General features: G+C 41.0%; 1 protein-coding gene across 3 annotated transcripts in view; it reads left to right on the top strand.

Annotated features, from left to right (window-relative positions):
- Positions 1-224: 224 nt before the first annotated feature.
- kng1.S (kininogen 1 S homeolog) overlaps positions 225-24,153 on the top strand; it is a 31,109-nt gene continuing 7,180 nt past the window's right edge. For 2 of the 3 annotated variants that reach the window (XM_041564802.1, XM_041564801.1), the window contains exons 1-7: positions 242-526; positions 4,026-4,136; positions 7,671-7,758; positions 8,338-8,510; positions 18,505-18,615; positions 20,551-20,635; positions 22,775-22,920. In XM_041564802.1, the coding sequence (XP_041420736.1) occupies positions 338-526; positions 4,026-4,136; positions 7,671-7,758; positions 8,338-8,510; positions 18,505-18,615; positions 20,551-20,635; positions 22,775-22,920 (903 nt within the window). In that variant the 5' untranslated portion in view covers positions 242-337. Of the gene's footprint in view, positions 527-4,025; positions 4,137-7,670; positions 7,759-8,337; positions 8,511-18,504; positions 18,616-20,550; positions 20,636-22,774; positions 22,921-24,153 lie in introns of all 3 variants that reach the window. The other variant, XM_018265651.2, reaches the window with a different exon arrangement.

The following is a 24,153-nucleotide window of genomic DNA, read 5'->3' as shown; positions in this document are numbered from 1 at the left end:
CTGTGGACAGACTAAGAGCTTTATAAAAATGGGGGGTGGAAGGAATAACTTACATATTAAAGGTCCCAGGTGTTTTTGTCTCAATAGAATGGTTTTAATTTTTATGAGTTAATCATTTCCTGTTATTTCAGTGAAAGGTAAATAAACCCAAAGGATTGCATGGTCCAAGCAGATTTATTTAAACAAGGCTTTTCTGTTGTTTGCATTACAGGAGTTGGGTAACATCTTTCATCACCGTTTGTTGACCCTTCTCTGTCCAGGCATTGTGCTCATTGCCGTTCCTCTCAACCTGTAAATCTGAAGCAGACTCCACAGTTCTCAGGATCCGCTGTAAGACATGAAGCATCTTTTTAGCTTCATCTTTTTCTTGCATCTTCTTCGTGGTTCTGCCAGCCAAACCATTGAGGCAGACTGCAATGACCACAATATATTTTACGCAGTAGATGAGGCACTGAGACACCACAACAAGGAATTAATAGATGGAAACCAGTTTGTTCTCTATAGGATCACAGAAGCCAGGATAAAGGTAAGAAATTGCTCTGCGCCTTACTTTAGTATGACTTTAGAGAAATGCAGCTGAAAGGGGATGTATTAAGCTCAGATTTTGTATACAATTCAATAAAATGAGCACAAGGTTAGCATCTGACTTATGATTATTCCCCATTGTTTAAAATTTTTCCTTAATATTAGACACTATGGGGCAGATTTATCAAAGGTCGAAGTGAAAATTCAAATTTAAAAAATTCGAATTACGAGCTAATTTATGTGTACTTCGACTAGGGAATAGTCCAAATTAGTTTAGAATTTGAAAAAATTTGAAAATTATCGAAATTTATCATGTACTGTTTCTTTAAAAATTCGATTTCAATCCATTCACCATCTAAAACCTGCCAAATTGCTGTTTTAGCCTATGGGGGACCTCCTAGAATCTATTTGGAGTCAATTGGTGGACTTTGAAAAATGTAAGTGTTTTTTTGGGAAAAACTTAGATTTGAATTCAATCGAATGTGCTATTACTTCGATTCGTATGATTCAAATTCGGCCGAATGCGAACCTATTCGATCGAAAATTGACCTATTCGGCCAAAAAAAAAAGTCAACTTAATTTTGGTTGGTCTTTTTGAATTCTAATTTTGAAGTCTTTCAAATTCGAAATTCGACTTTTGATAAATCTGCCCCTATTTGTTTTGGTCTGTTGCACATCTTTCCTAGCAGAAAGAGTGTTACAGCATTTTGAAACAAATATTATCCTTTTTTTTTGACTGTGAGCAGATTTTTTTCTTTTTTTTAGCATAGATATATATATTGAAACCTCGATTTTAGGTACCGTGATTTTAAGTTTTCCTGCATTTACATTTTTTATTTGTGGTCCCACCAATTTATAATGCATTTCAATGGGTGCATTTCCCTGATTTTAAGCAATGTTTTTTGCATCAAAATATTGTCCTGATGTACCCAAAAACTTGTTTTTTATTTGTGAAATAAAGAGGTTTAAAATACTAATCAGATGTTTATTTGCCAGGGTTTTGCCTGTAAATGGTCAATTCCAATTAGTCTGTCACTTTGCTTTAGGTTGTGTATGTGACAGAGAGGCCTTGCATATGCCCCCAATAGTGTAAAATTAACACTGCAATGTTTACAGGACCAGTAATATCAAAAAAAAAATTTTTTACAGAAACTCCACTTCCGCTCCTCTTCAGAAAAGGCGATAGGGCGACCATCCATTGTGCGGCGCTGGACTTCTCCTCCCTGGCTATTCTACTGACAGCAGCATGTGGCTGGGAAGCCCCTGGAATAGCGCTCCAATAGCATTGTCTGCCTCCTCATGCTTCTTCTCCTCCTTGTTGGATTCCGTGCTTGCTTGCATCGCTATACATAAAGAAAGGAATGTGAAGCCCCATTGAGAATAGTAGCACATTAGGCAGCTGCGACCTGTAGTTTTCTAGTACAAGACTTCAATTCCCTGCAGCCGCCTCTGATCAGAGTACCTGAAAGGCAATCGGAACAGCTACAGTCCCAAATATACACACAATTGGGTTCTCAGTTCTCCCTGCAGCTGGCTGATAAATGAACCACTGACTGGATGGCACGGTAAACTACAGGAGTCCTATTTGCACAGTAACAGCACTTTTATGGAAATTAGCGGGCAGCTAGTGATGACGTAACACTAATGTAAGCGCCTCTGCTGACTTCGAGACACTCGGCTGTTCCTCCACTGCCTTTCCGCTCCAGCCGACCCTTGCAGAGATCCTCTCCACTCTGATACTCAGCTGCCATATTGTTTTGCGCAGACAAGAAAGCGGCAAAGAATAACACCAAGCAGCAGTAGACACATGTGTGCTGCTGTCGCTGCAGTTGTTGCCTTTGTGTGATGACTGCGATCAGTGGCCAGTCAGATGCCCACACGTGTTGGTCAGATCGCTTCTTGTTATTGTTCTGCAATCTCTGCAAGGGTCGGCTGGAGCAGAAATGCAGTGGAGGAGCAGGCGAGTGTCTCGAAGTCAGCAACGGCGCTTACAGTAGTGTTACGCCATCACTAGCTTATCAGGTGCAGCTAATTTCCATTTCCAAGCGGGGCTTCACATTCCTCTCTTTATGTATAGCGATGCAAGCCAGCATGGAATCCAACAAGGAGGAGAAGAAGCACGAGGAGGCAGCCGAGGCTGTTGAATCGCTATCCCTGGGGCTTCCCAGCCACATGCTGCTGTCAGTAGAATAGCCAGGGAGGAGAAGTTGAGCGCCGCACAATGGATGGTTGCCCTATCGCCTTTTCTGGCGGAAGTGGAGTTCTTGTAAGCTATTTCTTAATAAAGGCTTTGCTATTTTAAAGTTTAATTTGTCTTGGTGGGTTTTTTTCATTGTATAGTAACGAATTAAAAAAAAAAAATTTGATGACTGGTCCTTTTTAACCCTTGTTATTAACACAGTAAATATTGTATCTCAAAGTAAAACAGACTCCTGCTTATATGCTTTTAGTACTTGAAGAAACATTTCCCAGATTTTACATTTTCCCAGATTTTACATTTTTCTTGGTACCCTGAAAAACGTATAAATGGGGGTTCTACTGTAGATTGGAACCTTGTGAATTGATGGAAGCTTCTCTAAACTGGACTACAGTGCTTTCTAGTGGTCATACTTAGTACATGATACATTTTACACTGCAATTGGATAGATGCAAGGGCGGTTATTTACTAAAATTCGACTTTTTCTCACTTTATGAAAAAAAAATTTGACAAAACTCCCAAACCAGAATCTCCTTAATTTACCATTGAAACATACAGAAAAAATCGGTGCGATAAAAAGTTGTGACAGAATTGAGTGTCAATTCGAATCGTGCAACTTGTTGCTATAAAAAATCAACTGAATTTAACCTTGAAACCTTGAATTTATCAGATTATGGAACTAAAACCAGTGCTAACAGACCAAAACTATAGAGAATCCTGAAGGTAAAAACATGTTCCGATCACTAAAGGGACCACCTGTCGTTGACTTCGAGATGTTTTAAACAGGTTTTAGCTGGAGTATTTTTAGATTTTTAGCAGTTTCAGAGCATAATACATTTTTTTACCATGTTAAATTTGAGTTTTTCCCCTTTAAAAGCTCGACCAGAAAAATTTGAGGTTTAATAAATAGGGCCCCTATCTTTGTGTACATTGGCCCAATTTTTTTGAGAAAAACATATTTCCCATATCTCTTTAATTTCTCCAGTTTTGCTTATAGTCTTCTATTTTCAGACCCAATGCCAGAAATCTGAATATTGATATGTATCAAAATAGCTTTAGAGAAGCTCAAATAATATTCTCACAAAGTAAACCCCAAAAATACATTTTCTAACAGTACTGCTTTGTTTAACTACTCATCATGAATAATGCTATTTCATGCTATTAAGAGTTGAATTAATACTATAAAGTTCATATAAGGATATAATTATCAGTGATATAAATAATAATGTTAACATTAAACTACTTTACTAGATAAAAATTGTATATAGAACTCAACACCTTGCTATGTTTTTGTTATTTTCAGACTGAAAATGGTGGGACACATAACTTTGTCAGCTATGATATACGAGAAGGTTCCTGTGGAGTGAAAAGTGGCAAAGTGTGGCAGAATTGTGATTTTAAGCAATCTGATGAAGTAAGATATATTTGATAGTAATTTACAGAAGAAGTCATAATAATTATACAGTACTGACATTTTGCACTGGTAAGCAAGCACTAAGAGGGAAACTGGGGGGATTTTATGGAAAGTGGCCTCCAGTGGGAGGTAGTGTACAGGCACAGCATTTGCCTTGGGCACAAATAACTCTTGGCCCGGTTCTGATAACATCACGTCCTTCATATATTCCCTGAGAATAAACACTTTCATAGTTAAACAAAAAAAGTCCATTGAACAAATTGATCTAGAGAAAAGCAAACATACCCCCAGAAGACCAGTTTATTTAGACTCAGAGGTTCAGACCAAAGTGGCAGTCAGGTCTGGATCAATTACTACTGATTATTTAACAAATCCTAGCCATATGTGCAGTGTCGGACTGGCCCACAGGGATACCAGGAAAGTCCAGGTGGGCCAAGGTGTCAGTGAGCCCTCATGCTGCTAGACATTTGGCCTATTTCATGGCCATTCCTTATTTCTATGAGAACAAAGAGGCTAAATAGATGAAATAATAGATTATAGTATGTAAAGAAAAGAGACTAGGAGAATAGAGGTTGAGTGAGGAGAGGAATAATAATACTAGTAAGAGTGGGCCCCTGGTCTAAGATTAATTGGTCAATGGTTTTTGGGTGGGCCCCTGGTGTCCCAGTCCGACACTGCATATGTGCCATTACAGTATGTATTAAAGCACAGCTTTAGATTCCCCAGCATGAAATGAATACATCAGATAGACTTTATAGATTTAAGAGCCTATCAGCAATTGAGAAAAACTACTAGAAACAGCCATAAACTGTAAATGGCACCCTTACAATACATTGTATAAAGAGTAATACAAAATATAGGAGCATACCTGTGCTGCAAGCTTTGGTGTTCCAGCTGTTCAAGATCTAGATCACCAGTAAACCTGGCCAAGTCAAAATTCTGACAAAATCGGAATCCCAAAAGTTGGGTATCCTGATATAACATATCATCAGAGAACTCACACCATGGGGGGGGAGTCACAAAAATGTTGATAAAGAAAAATGTGCAGACTTTTTCCTCCCCTACTGACAGTTTTCAAAAATATGTTGTTAAAAATTCGATGTGGCATGTGCCCGACATTTTTACAGAGAAATTGTCTCCGCCACAATGAAAATGTCAGGGAAATATGTTGTTGACAGTGTGTAAACAAAATTTGGCGGCATTATTTGGCAGCATTATGACAAATCCATAAAGTTATAAGATATAGAATCTGTTATGCTTATGAATTTTTTTTCCAATTTAGCGGCCGACACTTTAAGAACTGTGTACTTGCCGATACGTGAATTTTCCCCACAGAGTCCATTTTAAAGACATAATGAAAATTTTTAAGAATTATTTCCATTTCTCCATATTTGTGGCAAAGCAATCCAAATGGGTTTATTTAGGTGGTTATGTACTAAACTCCGAATGCAAAAATCCCAAAAAATTCATGATTTTTTAGTATAAAATCAGACTTTTAAAAAATCACACATTTTTTTTTAAACCCCAAGGATGGAAAAGTCTGAATCAGAAAATCCGGCATCTCAGACCTGTCGAGGTTGCATATAAGTCAATGGGAGAAGTCCCAATGATTTTTCGATATGCGCTGGGTTTCGTGCAATCCCAAAGTTTTCTGAGTTTTCGGGCAAAAAGCATAGGAAATCTGAGTTTTCGGGTAAAAAATCTGAAAAAATCTTGAAAATCAGATTTTTTCCTGCAAAGCATATATCAGGAAAATCTAATAACGAATACACTGAAAAAAACAACGCAGATTAGATTGGAGTTTGTGACTGGAAATGTTGAGATAAATTCATACTTTGATAAATAACCCCCTTAATGTTTAAATATTTTTAGTAGTTTAAGGTTTGGTGATTGAAGTTATGGGAAAAAAGCCCTGGAACACCCCAGGTCCCAAGTATTCCAGATAATAGATGCCATACATGTACCTGAATTAATAAATAGTCATTGCATCTAGTAAAGTACTTTGGCTACATCAGAACCAATAGAGCAATACAGAAAAATATACATTTACACCATTGTTCATATCACACGTAATATAATACAGTACAATAATATACAGTAATACAGGTATGAGATCCGCTATCCAAAAACCCATTATTCAGAAAGCTCAGAATTACAGGTCCATCACCCAATTAGAGTCCATCACCCATAGATTAATTAACCTGTTTACAAATGATTTCATTTTTCTCAGTAATAACAAACCAGTACATTGTTCTTGATACTAACTAAGGTATAATGGATCCTTATTAGAAACAAAACAATTCTATTGGGTTTAATTAATGTTTAAATATTTTAGCAGATTTAAGGTACGGAGAACCAAATACAGAAATATCTATTATTGGGAAAGCCCCAGGTCCTGAGAATTCTAGATAACAGGTCCCATACCTGTATAAGTACAGTAATATAAGACAGTACAATATTTTCTCTACAGCTGCATCACCTCAGTGTTGGACCATTACACATTCAGGATTATTATACAGGCAGGGTTTTGTTAAAATAGTAAGTGCCCTACACAAATGATGTTTCTAAAATAAGGCTATTCTTCAATATCCCCCTTTCAGTAATTTGTCTCTCTACATGCAGTAGTCAAAGACATTTTTTGATGGCTAGGTCAAATACATCATTAGTAGGGATGGGTGAATTTTTTCGCCTTGTTTCGCCAAAAAAATGACGCCTATAGACTTGTATGGCGTCGTGCGGCAAAATAAAAAGACGCACGTCAAAAAATGTTGCCGCGCGACAACATTTTTTTTCTGACACCCATAGACTTTAATGGGCGTCAGCGACATTTCCTGGCGGCAAATTTTTGTCGAAAAGAGTCAAATTCGCCCATCCCTAATCATTAACCTACACAGCTGGTAGGTCGTTCCTGCATTTTCCTTGGGGTCAGTCTATTCTGCATAAATCTGTATAGGCAGGGCATTGCTGTTAATCTAGAAATGAGTTATGAGGGTTTATTTCACTGATGTCTGTATCCTTTACAAAGTGTTTTTTCCAAAGTATTTTAGCAGATACTTTTCTAAGCTGTTACTACTTAGTGGAAGAGTGGATGACTTTATTAATATGCAGTGGGTTAAAATACAGATAAAAGTAACTCTAAAGAGTAAATAGAAATAGCATTTATATCTGCATACAGTATCATTATCAAAAAATGTATAATCTCAGATTATGGGCCAGATTCAATTCAGTGAGAAATCTCATGGTTTATCAAGTGAAAACTCATGGACAAGATTCAATTGGAGGAGAAATAACTTTTTTCCAAATTCAGTTCCAGTTACACATAAAAGTTTTCACTTAATAAACCATGAGAAAAGTTTTGCTGAATTGAATTGCATCTCAAATTGAATCTCGTCCATGAATTTTCATGTGATAAACCTTTTTTTACACTGAACTGAATCTGGCCCTGTAGTATAAGGAACCCAAATGCCTTGTACTAAACTAGCATGTGACTGTGCCCCTGTTTCTATTGTAAGCTTTTTCTGCTCTGTTCACTAGAAAGTTGGTAAGTGTTCGGCACACATTGTAGTCAACAAAGAGCTCAAGACCAGTGAAGTTATCATTCAGAACTGTAGCACCTTTCAAGGTATGTCAATAACACATTACATATCAATTGGGAGTTTCACTTTCCTAAACATATTAAATATCTTGTTGGAAGAGCAGGAGCTTGAGAAGTTTATTTAGGTGACATGGCAAGGCTATAAGCCTATAAAGTGCTGTAAATTAAGAGAAGAATTACAAGATGTTATTTTTACTCCAGTTAACATAGAACAACATTGTTATGTATAGGACTAAAGAACATTGGTTTAAATATCATAAAATGTGGATCATAACAAGTCGGTGAGTGGTGGATTTGTAAATTGTAATGCCTGTTTTAATGAGCACTTCCAAAATCTTCTATTTCAGTCATTTACCCTCATTTTTTTCTACACTCACATTACTGTAAGTCATAATAATAAATGCAAGCAAATCTGGATTTTGAAATCCATTGTTATGAAATGCTCATAGTTATGAGTTTTAGGATGTTTTCATTGTGCCCCCAAATTAACTAATGATCATTGATCATTAGTTAATGTATTTCTGCTTTAAAGAAGTTAAACCCTAAAAATGAATATGGCTAGAAATGCCAAAAATATCTAAACGGAATCTGTACTAACAATTTCAGTTGAACCTACTGTGTCTGCCATTAAACAAGACTGCCTCGGATGCCCAATAAATCTTGACACCAGAAACAAGGATTTGTTACCCCTAATAAAGTCTGCTATTGAAAAAATGAACAAACTGGCCAATTATCCATTCTACTTTGATCTGGAGAATATTATCGAGGCCACACTCCAGGTGTGTATGTTTCTTACTTGCTGTTGCTGTAAAAGTGTTGTGTTTCCCACTGGTAGTGACTAATAAACTTGTGATTACTGTGCATATGTTTTTTCATTCTCAAACCACCTTTTTATTTGGATGCTCAGCCTTTTGTCATTGGGCAACAGTAGTTATACCACAGGGTTATGCCAAACAAAGGCAAACTGATGTGGGGTACTTGAAGTTTTGTTCAACTGCTCACCATCGTTTCCCCTTAACACTGTGTGGCATGAATACCCCTTTCAAGTGTCACTGTTACCTGAATAATTGTCTAGAAAATATATTATGTACCAAGTGCCTGAGCGCCCCTTGTCAACCTATTCAGTTACTAACCACACAGACATACACAATATACCCACAGACACAAATTGAACACGTATTTCACACTCTACTCACACACCATGCACCCTCTGACACATCCAGATGCTTACAAACTCTTGACACTTAAGAACATCACACATAAGAGACAACCAGAGACACAAACTACTCATTTATGCCTTTGGTCTGCTCTAGTGTGGACCTTTTTTGACAAGAGAGGAAGAGGCTAAACATTTACCAATTTTTCATCATCTTATGACAAATGAATACAATAGTTGGAACTTGCATCTAGTTATGGGTGAATCAGACCTGTTTCGCTTCGCCAAAAATTCGCAAAACAGTAAAAATTTGCTGAAATGCATTGAAGTCTATGGGTGACAAAATGTTTTTGACACCTTGTGCAACAAATTTTTTACACGCAACAGATTGTGCAACAAATTTTTGACGCGCAACAAATGGTTTCACCCACTAGAGTCTATGGGCGTCATTTTCATGGCAAAACTTGGCGACAGTTTTCCCTCATCACAATTTGCATCCACTTTTAACATTTGATATCTTTTAAATGCCCTATGCTATATTCAAATAGATGAATGGGAAGTTTTCATCTGCATTTTATACCTGGCTATTATATGGATGTAAAGAAGTTTAACATTGCTTACTAGTTACTTTCTGAATGGATTTACTTCTAAACCTTAACAAATAAGAAAGACCTCAGTTTGTTTGCTTTTTTATCATTATATAAATGCTCCCTCCGATTCTGCATTTAGTCCTCAGCACAATGCCATATCAACAAGAAGTTTTTAATCCATTGATCGAACGTTTTTTCTTCGACCCAAAAATTGTTACAAAGCCTATGGGGACCTTCCCCATAGGCTAATATTGCACCTCGGTAGGTTTTAGGTGGCGAAGTAGGGGGTCGAAGTTTTTTGTAAAGAGACAGTAAAGAGACAGTACTTTGACTATCGAATGGTCGAATATTCTAACGATTTTTAGTTCGAATTGTTCGATTCGAAGTCGTAGTCGAAGGTCGAAGTAGCCAATCAGATGGTCGAAGTAGCCAAAAAAAATTCGAACATTCGAAATTCAAAGTTTTTTTTATTCTATTCCTTCACTCGAACTGAGTAAATGTGCCCCTAAGTCTTTTTAAATATATTTTATGCTCTTTGGGTAGGGTGCAATCCCTGTTTCTGTTCAGGAGATGTATGCTGAAATACTGAGGGCAGTAACTGTTTGACATGCACTAGAAGAGCCCTACTAGAGAGAGCTGGATAGACATGTATTTTCTTGTATATAGGGTGGCCACCTTTCCTGTGGAATCGTAACAGCCTGTGAGGAGAGGGGCAGTGATATCACAGGGGTGGATTGGTGACATTATAGGGAATGAGCAGATTAGGACAGGAAATGGGTGAAGGTTGGAGTAAATGCATAGTGGGAGCAGGCATTGGGGAGCTATAAAAACAGGGTTTGTAGTGAAACAAATTAGGGATTGGAGTAAAGGATGGGTTACAAATTTAATGCCAAATATATCCCCAGTAATTTGTAATACTGGCCCTGGCCATAGCTGATTTAATGGCTAGACCAGTGAAATGGTGACCTGCTGGCAGCCCTACTTACATACTAATTTCTATGACACATGAGGAGATTTCAACCAGAAAGTAATGATGCTTTTTCAGGTAACTATTGCTTGAATATGCACAATTATTTATAGTCCTAATCGGGGTGGAACAGAGGGCATGGTCTAGGTGAAACAGGGGCATCATTTAAAAAAAAAAAAAAGAGCTAGGCGCATTGATGTCACTGCATTTAAGCAGATTTGAACTACTATTATGAGAAAATCACTAGTGCTGCTCTTTCCAATGATCCACTGAACAGAATGGAAGATTGGATGGAAAGGTGAGAATCTATGCATTATTAATGCCTAGATTTTTTGTGGCTAAAAACACACAAAGACCAGGCCTGGATTTGTGGAAAGGCCACCAAGGCTCGGGCCTAGGGTGGCATGATGTTAGGGGGTGGCATGCTACTCACCCACACCCACATTGGTTCAGAAACACTGGGGATGTGCAGGAGATGCAATCATTCTTTAAATTTCCTGTGCGCCAATCCCCATTGCTCCGGTCATGAAAATTTGCACAAATAAAGGGGCGAGGACAGGGGTGATGAATGGCAGTGAGCCTAGGAGCACCCGCTATGTAAATCTGGCCCTGCCTAAAAAAAGTTTTGTGTGCTATAAAAACATACTAACCTGCTAGAGATTAGATCCTTAACATATCAATCCATGTTGAAATTAAACATTTTACATACTGGAGAATAGGTGTTTGTAGTGCAAAGTATTCATTCAGAGGGAGAGCTTCCTCAGTGAAATTCATACCTCCCAACTGTCCTGTTTTTCACGGGACAGTCCTGATTTTGACAGCTCAGCCTGCAGTCCTGGATTGTTACCGAAATGTTCTGACTTTCCCTTTGATCTCCTGCACTGAACAGCCAGAAAAGATACAAAGAGAAACACTTAATTGGCTTTTGACAGAGAGCCCAGAATATGTGCCAGGTGCACTTCGAAACTTTTGCAACAATTTAAGATAAGCAAAGAAGCAATTGTAACTGAGACTAGCAGCTTAAAGGGCAATTCACTTCATTAGCAAAACTGTAATAAAACATAAAAACTACATAAATGTGTTCAAACTTTCATAAACTGACAAATTTTATAAAATGACCATGGTAATTAGGGAGTGTGGCCATAAAAATGGGCGTGTCCAATAAATCTCACTGTGCAGCAAATCTTTTTGTCCCTCTTTCTATTTCAAAAATTATAGGAGGTATGGTGAAATTGGTGCTGGTCATATCTCACCTTGAACTGTTATACCTCCCAAATCTTTATGTGACCACTCTAATTCTCAACAATTTCATATTTTTAAAATTGTGTTAGCATTATTTTCTGATGATTATTGGGAAATATAATTTAGCCCCTAGAACCTTTTTTGTTGTTGCTACAGTGGTAAAGTATCCCAGCCAAAATTTGAAATAAGTAGAGTGCTACATTTCCATTTTAATGTGAAACAATTGTAGGTAGTTTAGGACATCTTCGTAATTTATTTATATAGTGGCAAGTGACGCAGTGCAGGACATTTTGAATACTCCTTCTCCCTTACCTTTGGTATCTGCACAAAACTTTGTGTCTAAAATGCTGCATTATTCAGGTGCAATTGGAGCATTTTTCAATTCCTGGTGCCCTTTAAAATGCTGTTTACCTTGGACAGTGATGCAGCCAAGTAATGAATAGATTGACACAGTGGTATATTGTAGTTGTTATATTTATTGATTACGTTTCTATTTAGACTCTTTCTTAAATTGTCATAGTAATGCTTAATTTACCCCTTTTAGACTGTAAGCTCTTTTGGACAGGACTATCTTTATCTCTTGTATTAGTTTTTTCAAATGTAGTCTGTATGTTTTTGTATACAGTATGTCTGGGGATGGAAAGTGTCACGATCGCCGCCCGGAGCAGGACCAGGAGCTCCGGGCGGCACAAATACGTCCTCCGACGCCGCTCCCAAAATGGCGGCGCCCATGGCCGCCACGTGGGTATCGGCGCCGGCGCAGAGACGCCTGCGCGCAAGTGCGCAGGCGCGAAGACGTCACAACGGTGCGACGGACGCAGACGCAGCGCGTCGGTCGCAGACGTGCTGACGCCGACGCAAGGGCGCCAAAAAACCCCTTTAAAAGGACGCCCGAGACGCCAAGATGGCGCCCGAAAATAGGATCTTGTTCCTGATTGATTCCTGGGTTCCCTGTTGCTGTTATCCCTGTGTATTCTATTGATTGATCTCTTGTTGTTGACCCCCTGCCTGGACTTTGGACTCTGTTTATATTCTGCCTGCCTTTTGACCTGTTGCCTGAACTTGATTACCCCTTCTGCTGAATCCCTGGATACCACGATCCTGATCCCTCCGGAGGGGCTTCCTCCTATATCCGGACAACTCCCCAGAGGGAACTCCCGGTTCCCTGACATTATTTTCGGGCCATGGATTCCTCAGCCAGATTTCGGCAGGGCCTTTCGGGGCCTACATTCCCGCATGGAGGCGTATGAAGCCCGGCAGAATTACGTGGGACACACGCTGGAGGCGATCTTGGAAAAGCTCTCCTTGTTGACACCAGCGACCCCCCTGCCGGCACCTCCTCCGCAAGCAGCTGCTGCCAAGGCTACCCAGCCCTCTACCTCTGGTCCACACATTCCTGCTCCGCCTCTTTACGATGGCGATCCTCAAGCCTGTCGAGGATTCGTGAATCAGTGCCAGATTCGATTTGCCCTACACCCCACTGAATTTGACTCTGAACGTGCCAAGGTGGGGTTTGTGATTACTCGTCTGGCAGGGAAAGCTCTCGAGTGGGCATCTCCACACTGGGAGAAGCAGTCCCCACTGATGGATGACGCGGAAGCATTCCTCAAAGAATTTCGGATCGTTTTCGATGCTCCCGGCCGGGTGACATCCGCTGCTTCCCGTCTGTTCCAAATCCGCCAAGGGAGTCGCAGTGTAGCGGAGTATGCTATTGAATTCCGTACACTTGCTGCTGAGACTCGTTGGAACAACGACGCATACCATACTGCATTTTATAATGGTCTCTCCCTCCGCATCAAAGATGACCTGGTCTCCCGGGAATTACCCACGCAAGTTGAGGACCTTATCGCCTTGGCTGTTAAGGTGGACACTCTTCTGAGAGAGCATCAAACCCTGAGAGATCGTGTCAGGAAGTTTCAACCCACGTTGGCACCCCGCTTCCAGAGGCCTCTCCTGCAGGCTCCTGTCACCCCGCCTGCCCAAGCATCCATTTCTCTCCAGGAGGAACCCATGCAAGTGGGAAGAACTCGCCTCACTGAACAAGAGAGACTCCGCAGACGGACGTCAGGCCTGTGTATGTATTGTGGCGGACATTCCCACTTCGCTAATGCCTGTCCTGCAAAGGCTAAGAGTTTTGTACCCCGAGGTATGTCTATGGTAACTCATGTAGGGGGCACGGCTCAAAAGTCTCATGATTGGTCTCAGGGGAAGACCCAAGGAAACTCACACAGGTTTCTCCTTCCCTTCCAGATTCGTCTGACTGATAAGACCATCTTCGGGAATGCTTTCCTCGATTCCGGAGCCGGGGGCAAATTCATGGACGCTCTCTTTGCTAAGTACATGGGAATCCCCCTATTTCCTTTGCCTTCTCCCATGAGGATTTTCGCCATAGATGATAAACCCCTGGAGTCTGTACTCACGATGACTACTGGCGAACTACTTGTGCAGGTTGGGACCCTGCATAAAGAGAGACTTTCGTTTCTTATCATCTCTTGTCCCGATGTTCCTGTTGTTTTGGGTCTCCCCTGGCTGCGCCTGCACAATCCCACCATAGACTGGTCCACAGGGCAGGTTTCTCGTTGGAGCCCATTCTGCCTACAGCATTGCCTTCCTGATAAACCCCTCAAGAAGGTAACTATCTCCTCAACCGAGTTAAAGTCTCTGCCCTCCTGTTATAAGGAATTCTCCGATGTGTTCTGTAAGAAGTCTGCGGAATTCCTTCCTCCACATCGCTCTTATGACTGTCCTGTCGAACTCCTGCCAGGAGCCATGCCCCCCAGAGGCCGCACTTACCCTCTCTCTCCTGCTGAGACTTCCGCAATGAAGGAATATATCCAAGAAAATCTCCAGCGGGGGTTTATCCGCCCTTCTACCTCTCCTGGGTTCTTCTTTGTGGAGAAGAAGGACGGAGGCCTTCGGCCATGCATAGACTACCGGGGCCTGAATAAAATCACTGTCAAAAACAGGTACCCTCTGCCCTTGATCGTAGAGCTCTTCGACCAGCTGAAGGGGGCGAAGATATTCTCTAAGTTGGATCTCCGAGGGGCGTACAATCTCATTCGCATCCGTGAGGGTGATGAATGGAAGACGGCATTCAACACTCGTGACGGGCACTATGAATATCTCGTTATGCCCTTCGGCCTTTGCAATGCCCCTGCCGTCTTCCAGGAGTTTGTTAACGATGTATTCCGGGATCTCCTAGGAAGGTTCGTAGTCGTATACCTGGACGACATCCTGATCTTCTCTAAAGACCTAGAAAGCCATCGCTCCCAGGTGAAGGAGGTACTCTCTCGTCTGAGGAAGAACTCTCTCTTCGCCAAGTTGGAGAAGTGCGTCTTCGAGGTGTCTAAAATTCCCTTCCTAGGATACATTATCTCTCCTGAAGGTTTTGAGATGGATCCCGTGAAAGTGTCTGCCATCCAGGAGAGGCCTATCCCGTTGAGTACCAAGGCAATCCAGAGATTTGTCGGATTTGCTAACTACTATCGGCAGTTCATCCGGGGGTTCTCTTCCCGCATTGCACCTATCCTGGCCCTCATCCGGAAGGGGGGTAAACCCAGCTTGTGGCCCCCATCTGCCATTGAAGCTTTTCAGTCTTTGAAAGAGGCCTTCACGTCCGCTTCTGTCCTCCGACACCCCAATCCTGAACTACCCTTCTGCATCGAAGTAGATGCTTCTGAAGTCGGAGCCGGAGCCATCCTGTCTCAGAGACATCCCGCTGATGGGAAGTTGCATCCCTGTGCTTATTTCTCCAAGAAGTTCTCGTCCGCAGAGCAGAACTACGATGTCGGGAACCGAGAACTCTTGGCTGTTAAACTTGCCCTTGAAGAGTGGCGTCACCTCCTGGAGGGTTCTCTGATTCCTGTTCAGATTTTCACCGATCATAAGAATCTCGAGTTTATCCAGTCCCTCAAGAGGCTAAACCCCAGACAAGCAAGGTGGGCTCTCTTCTTCTCTCGGTTTAATTTTATCTTGACTTATCGCCCAGGTTCCAAGAATCAGAAGGCCGATGCCTTGTCTCGTAGCTTCACTCCGGTGGACCGCTCTCCTGAGAGACAAGAGCCAATCATCCCTCCAGTCAAGATTATTGCCTCCCTGTATCCACAGTTTGCTGACCAAATCCTGGCTGGTCAGTCTTCTGCTCCTTCAGATACTCCCATTGGAATGGCATTTGTTCCTCCTGAGCTGCGTCTGCCTATTCTGCAACAGACCCATTGCTCCAGGCAAGCCGGACACCCTGGTCCAGCTAAGACTCTTGAATTATTACGACGCCTGGTCTGGTGGCCTGATATCCGCAAAGATGTGAAGGACTTTGTTGCTGCTTGTAATGTTTGTGCCACATCTAAGTCAAGCCATTCCCGCCCCAGTGGGTTACTACAGCCATTGCCGGTTCCTTCCCGTCCCTGGACCCACCTGTCCATGGACTTCATTGTCGAACTTCCTCCCTCTTGTGGGAACACTGTGATCTGGGTTGTCATTGATCGATTCTCCAAAATGGCCCGTTTCATCCCTCTGAAGAAGTTGCCCTCTGCGGTGGAGTTGTCCCAGCTATTTATCCAGTACATCTTCCGCCTGCATGGTTTCCCGGTGGAAATCGTCTCCGATAGAGGCACCCAGTTTACTGCCAAATTCTGGCGTTCCCTATGCAAAGACCTGGGAATTGTTCTTCAGTTTTCATCCGCATACCATCCGCAGACGAATGGGGCAGCTGAACGTGTCAACCAAGCCCTGGAACAGTTCCTGAGGAACCACGTATCCCTCTGCCAGGATGACTGGTCTGATCTCCTCCCATGGGCGGAATTCGCTCATAATAATGCTTGTCATTCCTCTACAGGAAGGTCTCCGTTCATGTCGGTGTATGGGCAGCATCCTCAAGCTTTTCCCCAAGACTTTGTACTTTCTGACGTCCCGGCTGCTGACGATTCCGCAGCCCATATGTCTGCTATTTGGGCTGCTACCAAGTTGAACCTAGAGAAGAGCGCTCTTGTTCATAAGACTTTCGCGGATCGTCGTCGAAGATCCTCTCCTCCCTACAAGGTGGGTGATAATGTCTGGCTCTCTTCCAGGAATATCCGGTTGAAGATCCCATCTCCCAAGTTGGGTCCAAAATTCGTGGGTCCATTTCCCATCTTGGAGATAATCAACCCTGTGGCTGTCAGACTTCAGCTTCCACCAGAGATGAGAATCCCCAACGTGTTCCACGTGTCTCTGGTGAAACCCGCTATCACCAACCGGTTCTCTGGTGGTCAATCTCCTCCTCCTGCCATCTCTGTGGAGGGTCAACTCGAGTACGAGGTGGAGAAAATCCTAGACTCCAGGATCTCCAGAGGGTCCCTTCAGTACCTCATTCAGTGGAGGGGCTTCGGTCCTGAAGAATGCTCCTGGGAAGGACATCGTGATGTTCACGCTCCTCGTCTGGTGAGGGATTTTCACGCCAAGTTTCCCCAGAAGCCTTGTCTCAGTGGTCCTGAGGCCCCCCGTGAGGGGGGGGGGTACTGTCATGATCGCCGCCCGGAGCAGGACCAGGAGCTCCGGGCGGCACAACTACGTCCTCCGACGCCGCTCCCAAAATGGCGGCGCCCATGGCCGCCACGTGGGTAGCGGCGCTGGCGCAGAGACGCCTGCGCGCAAGTGCGCAGGCGCGAAGACGTCACAACGGTGCGACGGACGCAGACGCAGCGCGTCGGTCGCAGACGTGCTGACGCCGACGCAAGGGCGCCAAAAAACCCCTTTAAAAGGACGCCCGAGACGCCAAGATGGCGCCCGAAAATAGGATCTTGTTCCTGATTGATTCCTGGGTTCCCTGTTGCTGTTATCCCTGTGTATTCTATTGATTGATCTCTTGTTGTTGACCCCCTGCCTGGACTTTGGACTCTGTTTATATTCTGCCTGCCTTTTGACCTGTTGCCTGAACTTGATTACCCCTTCTGCTGAATCCCTGGATACCACGATCCTGATCCCTCCGGAGGGGCTTCCTCCTATATCCGGACAACTCCCCAGAGGGAACTCCCGGTTCCCTGACAGAAAGCATGTGAGCTTCGGTGGGAAAACAAGGGTATAGGACCATTACAATACAAATAAAATAAATTAAAATGCGACTACTTAACATTTACAGGTATGGGACCTATTGTCTTGAAACCTTTGCCAAGAAAACTGTTTGGAACGCTCTAAAAAAAAACAGCAATGGCATCCCCAAGGCAATATAGTTAAAACAATTCTTTTTTCTTTTCTGCTTTGTTGTTCCTCTGGAATAATAAAATCCCTTTAACTATCTGAGGTTACAGAGGACACAGTTTTTCTATTATTATTAATATAATACATCTAAAAAGATTCAAAGGAATGTGCATTTAATAATTTCCCCCAAAACATCAGTAGCACCAGCCAGCCATTCCACTTCCTACTGGCTGCTTTCCCTAGCTATGCAAACAGGACTCAGGTCACAGATGGCAACTAGAAAAGATCTATGGGAAGCATTAAAAAATTACATTTTAAAAGAAACAATAATTTTTTAGCCCAAATTTAAATCAAGAGCCATATATTTATTTTTGCTTATATTATGAGGATTATTTTTATACATTTTAAACACCCTCTTTAACTAACCCAGTTTAAATCCCTGTTATATTATTACTTTTTTAAATGTCTAAAACTAAATATAGATGTCACTTAATTCAAAAAATCCTCAGGTCCCAAGCATCCCATACATTAGCAAATTTGCTTTTTAAAAGCAAACAAGTGCAGAGATTAGGTCCCTTTTACAATATTATATTAAAAAGTTTTACTGAAAAACCCAATGTATTTATATTTGCTGTACTTTTCAGGTTGTTGCTGGATGGAATTATAGACTAATTTATACTGTCAGACAGACCAATTGCTCCAAATCTATTCATAGTAATGTACCCCTGGAGGAATGCGATCTTGATGCAAACGGAGTGAGTACTTGGCCTAGGTTAATATGTTGTTTGTATTCACCTTCTTGCAGTACTGTTACTTGTGATGTGCGTGTTCTAGTATGCTATTGTTTATATATGGTGTAATGTACCGCAATTTGTGTATTGGTGCATGCCATTAGTGTGCGCATCTCTTTAAATTATAAAAGGCTCATTTACAAACTCTAAGGCACAATGTACCAATTATTTGCACTTGGCACACTGTCTTCTTTCTACTGGTCCTTGATCTCCGTTTCAGATTTTTTTTTATCCAGAGTGAGATGCACTGCGCAGCCAGAAGTGCTCTGACTCTTAGTGCTCTTGCACTTCTGCAGAGGGGGGGGGGTTGTAAATGACTCCTTATAAATGATAGAAGAGTTTAAGGAGGTTAAGTTCAATGGAATAATGGAATTCTTAGGTGATTACAAATATCCTCATATTTTAGGTACATTATATTTTATAAAAAAAGTTTCAATGAGTTGCATGCCTATTGTGTATTGTAAGATACTAATTTTAATGTTATCAGGGTTTGCTAAATCCAGTTGAGTTAATTTATCCCAGTGGCCGTGCCCCTGTGCTCATGGGAGCCTGCACTGTGTTGGCCAATGGTCTGGAGCACTGGTTGGTACAAAACAAAAAACAATGGGGCACAAGTGGGGAGACCCATTTTCTCTTCAAAAAGTGTGTATTTATTCCATATAATTCAGCATGACACCAAATTGCACACCATACACAATGTTTCAGGGAGGTGTGTAACCCAATACCTTCCTCAGGTGTATGATGTGCAATTTTGTATCATTTCGAAGAATAAGTGGGTCTCCTAAAATGTTCTTCCTGGACCACTGGTTATCCATTGTGATGAAAAACTATATTACAATGGGTCTGCCTCATCTACCCAAGACTGTATTTTTTACACAGTCTTTATAATTTACATAAAGACATTTTTGGAATGGCAAGGTGTGTCTGTAGTAATATAAACACATTGCGTGCAGAAGAAGGCTTATGATCCATCTTCTACAACAATTTCCAGCATACTTACAGCAAATTGGTTAAATGTTAAATAATGATATCTGTTGAAGTCCAACTGCATCTTGGCATTGAAGGCTAAGAGTATTTTACTATATATGCCCTTTGTCCAGGGGCGATCCTGGCCCCTCCGCCGCCTGAGGCAGCAGCAGTTGCTGCTGCCCCCCCTCCCCCGGAAATTCGCTCTTAAAGTACCAGGAGCAGCATTTTTGCTGCCCCTGGTACCTAGTGGGGCGCTGCCGCCTGAGGCGACAGCCTCAACTCGCCTCATTGGCGAAGCACCCCTGCCTTTGTCAAGTGTAAGATACAAAAGGTTTTAAATGGATAAATTAGCATTAAATGAAGTAAATCTCTTCTCAGATATATGAAGTTTTCTTCACATAAGGGGTCATTCATAATCACACATGCAAGAACTAGAATGGACTCAAAATCAACCAAAACACTATCTAAAGATAAATATACTCCTAATTATGTTTGGGAAGCATCTGTAATAGAGCAAATCCAGAAGTCATTGCTGATGGACTGCTTCTGGGCATCTGGGCTAGATATGGATGCATGGGTCTCTATAGACAAAGAAGACACAATATATTATAATGGTAGGATCTCTAATCTGGAAACCCATTATGTAGAAAGCTCTCAATTACGAGAAGGCCATTTTGCACAGAGTTGATTTTAAAAAATAATTATAAATTCTTGAACTTATCTCCCTTTTCCCCATAATATACTGTAAATGCTGTACCTTGCAACTAAGCTGCATAAATCCATAACAGTGGAAAAACAATCCTATTGGGTTTATTTAATTTCATAAAGCATTGCATAGCTAAAGCTAAGTGGAGTATATATATTTCAAGTTATTTATAGGTCTATGTTTTTAATATTCTAGTGGATAATCTTTGCCTTGTTTCCCCATAGCAAAATGGTACATGTACAACCCAGGTATTTAAAAATACTCGAGGTGAAATTATAGATATTAACCTGAGCTGCTTCTCACAGAAAGGTAAGAGAAAATGGATAACACATGAATGGTTGCATGGCAACTTTATAATCATAAACTTGTAATAAAAAGTTTCTGTTTTAGAGATTATATGCACTGCATTCACTATGAATTACAAATAAAATATGGGGCAGAAAATTATGTATTCATCAATCTCCCTTTTCGGTAAGCCTAAATCAATTTTGGCCAGTTTAGCTGCACTTCCATTATATACCCCATATTTGTCTTATGCCTTTAAAAATGTTTTTGGTCTTTGAGATCTCTCCTAACAAAATGCTACAGTCGGGGCAGATATGAATGTGAGAGCAATGTTTTGGTCAGAAGACAATTTTCCCAAGAAATGTAACCAATCAGGGAGGTGCCAAGCTATGATAAATATGTCCAGACTGTTACACAAAGACTTTGTTTTTTGTAGACCCAATTCAGTTACTTGATGTATAGATAACTTGTTGAATGGATAAGGAATAAGTTACAAAAATACTAGAATTCAAGGTCCTCATAGTATTCAACCCAGGGTACAAAAGGAACTTAACTATGCAGTTTCTAAACCACTTTACTAAATCTTCTAGTTTGTCTGCAAGGCACTAAGAGATTGCTAATGTGATGCAGTGTCAGACTGGAAAACTCCTGGTGGGCACAGGTGTCAGTGCGCCCTCTTGTTTCTAACCATTTGGCCTATTTCACGGTCATTCCCTATTTCTTTATGGGGCTTATTAATGGAAGAATACAATATAGTATATAGAGATAAAAGACTTGGAGTAAAAAGGTTGACTGAGGAAAGGAGGAATAATAGTTTGTAAAGTGGGCCCACAGCCTAAAGGTTTCTGGTGGGCCCCTGGCATCCCAGTCCAACACTGATGTGATGCCATCAGTGGCGTAACTACCGGGGGAGCATGGGGTGCAATTGGGCCAGGGCCCGCACCCCCAGCAGTCACGCTGGCTGGAGTTGGCTGCAGCGCCGCACGGACGAGGGTGGGGGGCGGGCCCGGCTGCACAGCCCGCCCCCAACTAGTTCCGTCACTGGATGCCATTATTCAAAAAAGGACTCATTTCTCAGCCTGAATGGCCTAGTTTGACATCAGTGGTAAAAAACTTTTGGAGTTTGTAGTAAGGGTTAAAATATTGGAATATACTTTAAATCATAATACTATGAGTTTGTACCAATAACAGTTTTAACAGACATATTTAATAGCATTTGTGGGTAAGTAGAAAACTATAACATGACAATTCAGTGGATATGATCTATTTAGATTTTTCTAAGGTATTTGATCCCATACTACACAGTAGGATACTAATGTATGTTATCTGTACTTGTATAGAGCGAGTAGTAATAGATGGATCAAGTTAAGGTTATACCAGTGTTATTAGTGTAGTACTTGAAAGGCCAGTCCTTATTTGGCAGTGTAAGTACTGTCTCTGTTATAACTGATACTAAATTGTTCAAAACTATAAGTTCTATGCAGAGTTTTCAAATTGCAGAGAGCTTTGCAATGAGGGAGCTGGGCAGTAAACAAAGAGGATCAACATTTATGAATGCAAGGTTATGCACTAGGTTGAAATAACAGTTATGCTAAATGGAATTCTGTAGGAAGCCTTTGTCTTTTTGTGGCTTACAGACTGTAACTATAGGCAATGACTTGCCAGTCTGTGTCAACTAATAGCTAATAAAGTGCTCATATAAAAAAAAAAAATAGGCTTGGATAAACATAATTTTAGGCAGGGAAGAACAAGACAAGGATCAAGGGAAAAGGCTAGAGCAGGAACCCAGCTAGGGGCAATGCCATGGTGCTTAGGAAGACCAATGCTCCAGCATTGGTTGTGAAGGGCAGAGTGAGTCCTGATTGGCTAACCCCAACCCACCAATTAAGATGCTGGGGTGAGACTACTAATCCTGAGACTCAGCAGAGAAATAAATGTGAACTTGCTGGCTGCTCTCCTGGTCCGGTGATTAGGACGAGCAGCCAGTAACCAGGAGGTCCCAACAGAGCCTGACACTGCACCATATAACGGTAACTGAATATAATCTTGCCTTTAATTCACACAGAACATTTAAACATAATATATATTACAGACTATACATTATGTTCATTTTATGTATATAAGTAAACTTGTAGCCATATGAAATTTGTTTTACTATTTCAGGGTTTTGCCTCAGCTGTCCTGATGCAGTGGATGTAGATGACCCAGAATTGCTGGATTTGTTAAGACAAGTCATGGATGAATATAATTCTTACAATAACAACACAAATCTTTATAACTTTGTTTCAGTTGATTATGCCTCAAAAAAGGTTTGCTATAACAAATTACTGAGATGTGTTAGATTTTTTTTGTTTAGAAAAAAGTATTTTGATGCTTTGAAGTAGCACTACTTATGCTATTTATTCGAACCGTGTATTAATATGCAGCTATTGCAGAAGCAAACGTAAGCAGAACACATGATGATTTCAGAAAAGCCAAATATTCCAGAAAATGTAGCCCATAAGGGCCGATTTACAAGTGTAAAGTTAAAAAAGGGCACAAACCATCATACATGCAAAGACCTGCATGTACCTCATGAATACAGTGCTGTCTGTATTAAGCAGTGCTGTATTCATAATAGTGGGCAAAAAACGGCTAGACAGCAGTATTACAAAAAAGAATTACCTAACAAAATCTGAAGAAAATGTCATAGCGTATTGCCAAGTGCACCACCTTTATTGGTATATATAATACACAGCATAATACAGGGCAAACTCTCTTGATCAAGTGCTTAAGAATGCACTTAGAAGATAGTGGAAAAACCCATATTAGTGTAACAGCAACAAAAAAGTGTATTCCTCAATGTAATTTGCATTCCTCAATGTAATATTCTCTGTAAGTCTTTTATTGCATTTTAATTGCACATTTTGCACTTTTAAGAAGTGTTTGAAGATGGAGTAATGTTTTGGTACAAACATAACTTTTTCAGTAAGAAGTTTTATTAAATACACTGCATACTATCGCAAACTATATAATTCACAATCTTTCTTCCACTGTTGGAGTGGTCACTAAAAAGTTTTACAAATGCTATATTAAATTCACACAAAGGAAAATGTGCTTGATACGGAAGCATACATTTTCACATTGCGGCAATTTTTACCATTACCGGTTACATTCCACCCATATACCTTTTGCAATTAAAAAAACTATTTCACATGATCACAAGTTGTAGGGATAATCATTCAGTGTTGAGCTGGGGCAGCAACAAATTGATAGAAAAAGAAAATCGCCTAGCAATATTACCACCAATAACATTTTAATTGGTGTACAAGAAAAACTGATCTTGCTCAAATGCTAAAGAGTGCTATGAAAAGCTCATATTCGTGTTTCAGCAGCAGAAAAGGCAAAATCTGCCAGCATCCCATAAGCAGACTGATATATGTGCAAAACAAAGATAGGTTCTAAACTGGTGCACTATCAATAGAAAATCAGAACTCATATTAGTGGGTTAGCCGAACTAAGTAAGTAGCACGTAAGTACCAGCAGAGCCCATACTTGTGTCC

This window comes from Xenopus laevis, chromosome 5S, assembly GCF_017654675.1.
Source record: "Xenopus laevis strain J_2021 chromosome 5S, Xenopus_laevis_v10.1, whole genome shotgun sequence".
Lineage (NCBI taxonomy): Eukaryota > Metazoa > Chordata > Amphibia > Anura > Pipidae > Xenopus > Xenopus laevis.
The sequence above is the reverse complement of the archived record's forward strand: the minus strand, read 5'-3'. Positions and strand labels throughout refer to the sequence as shown.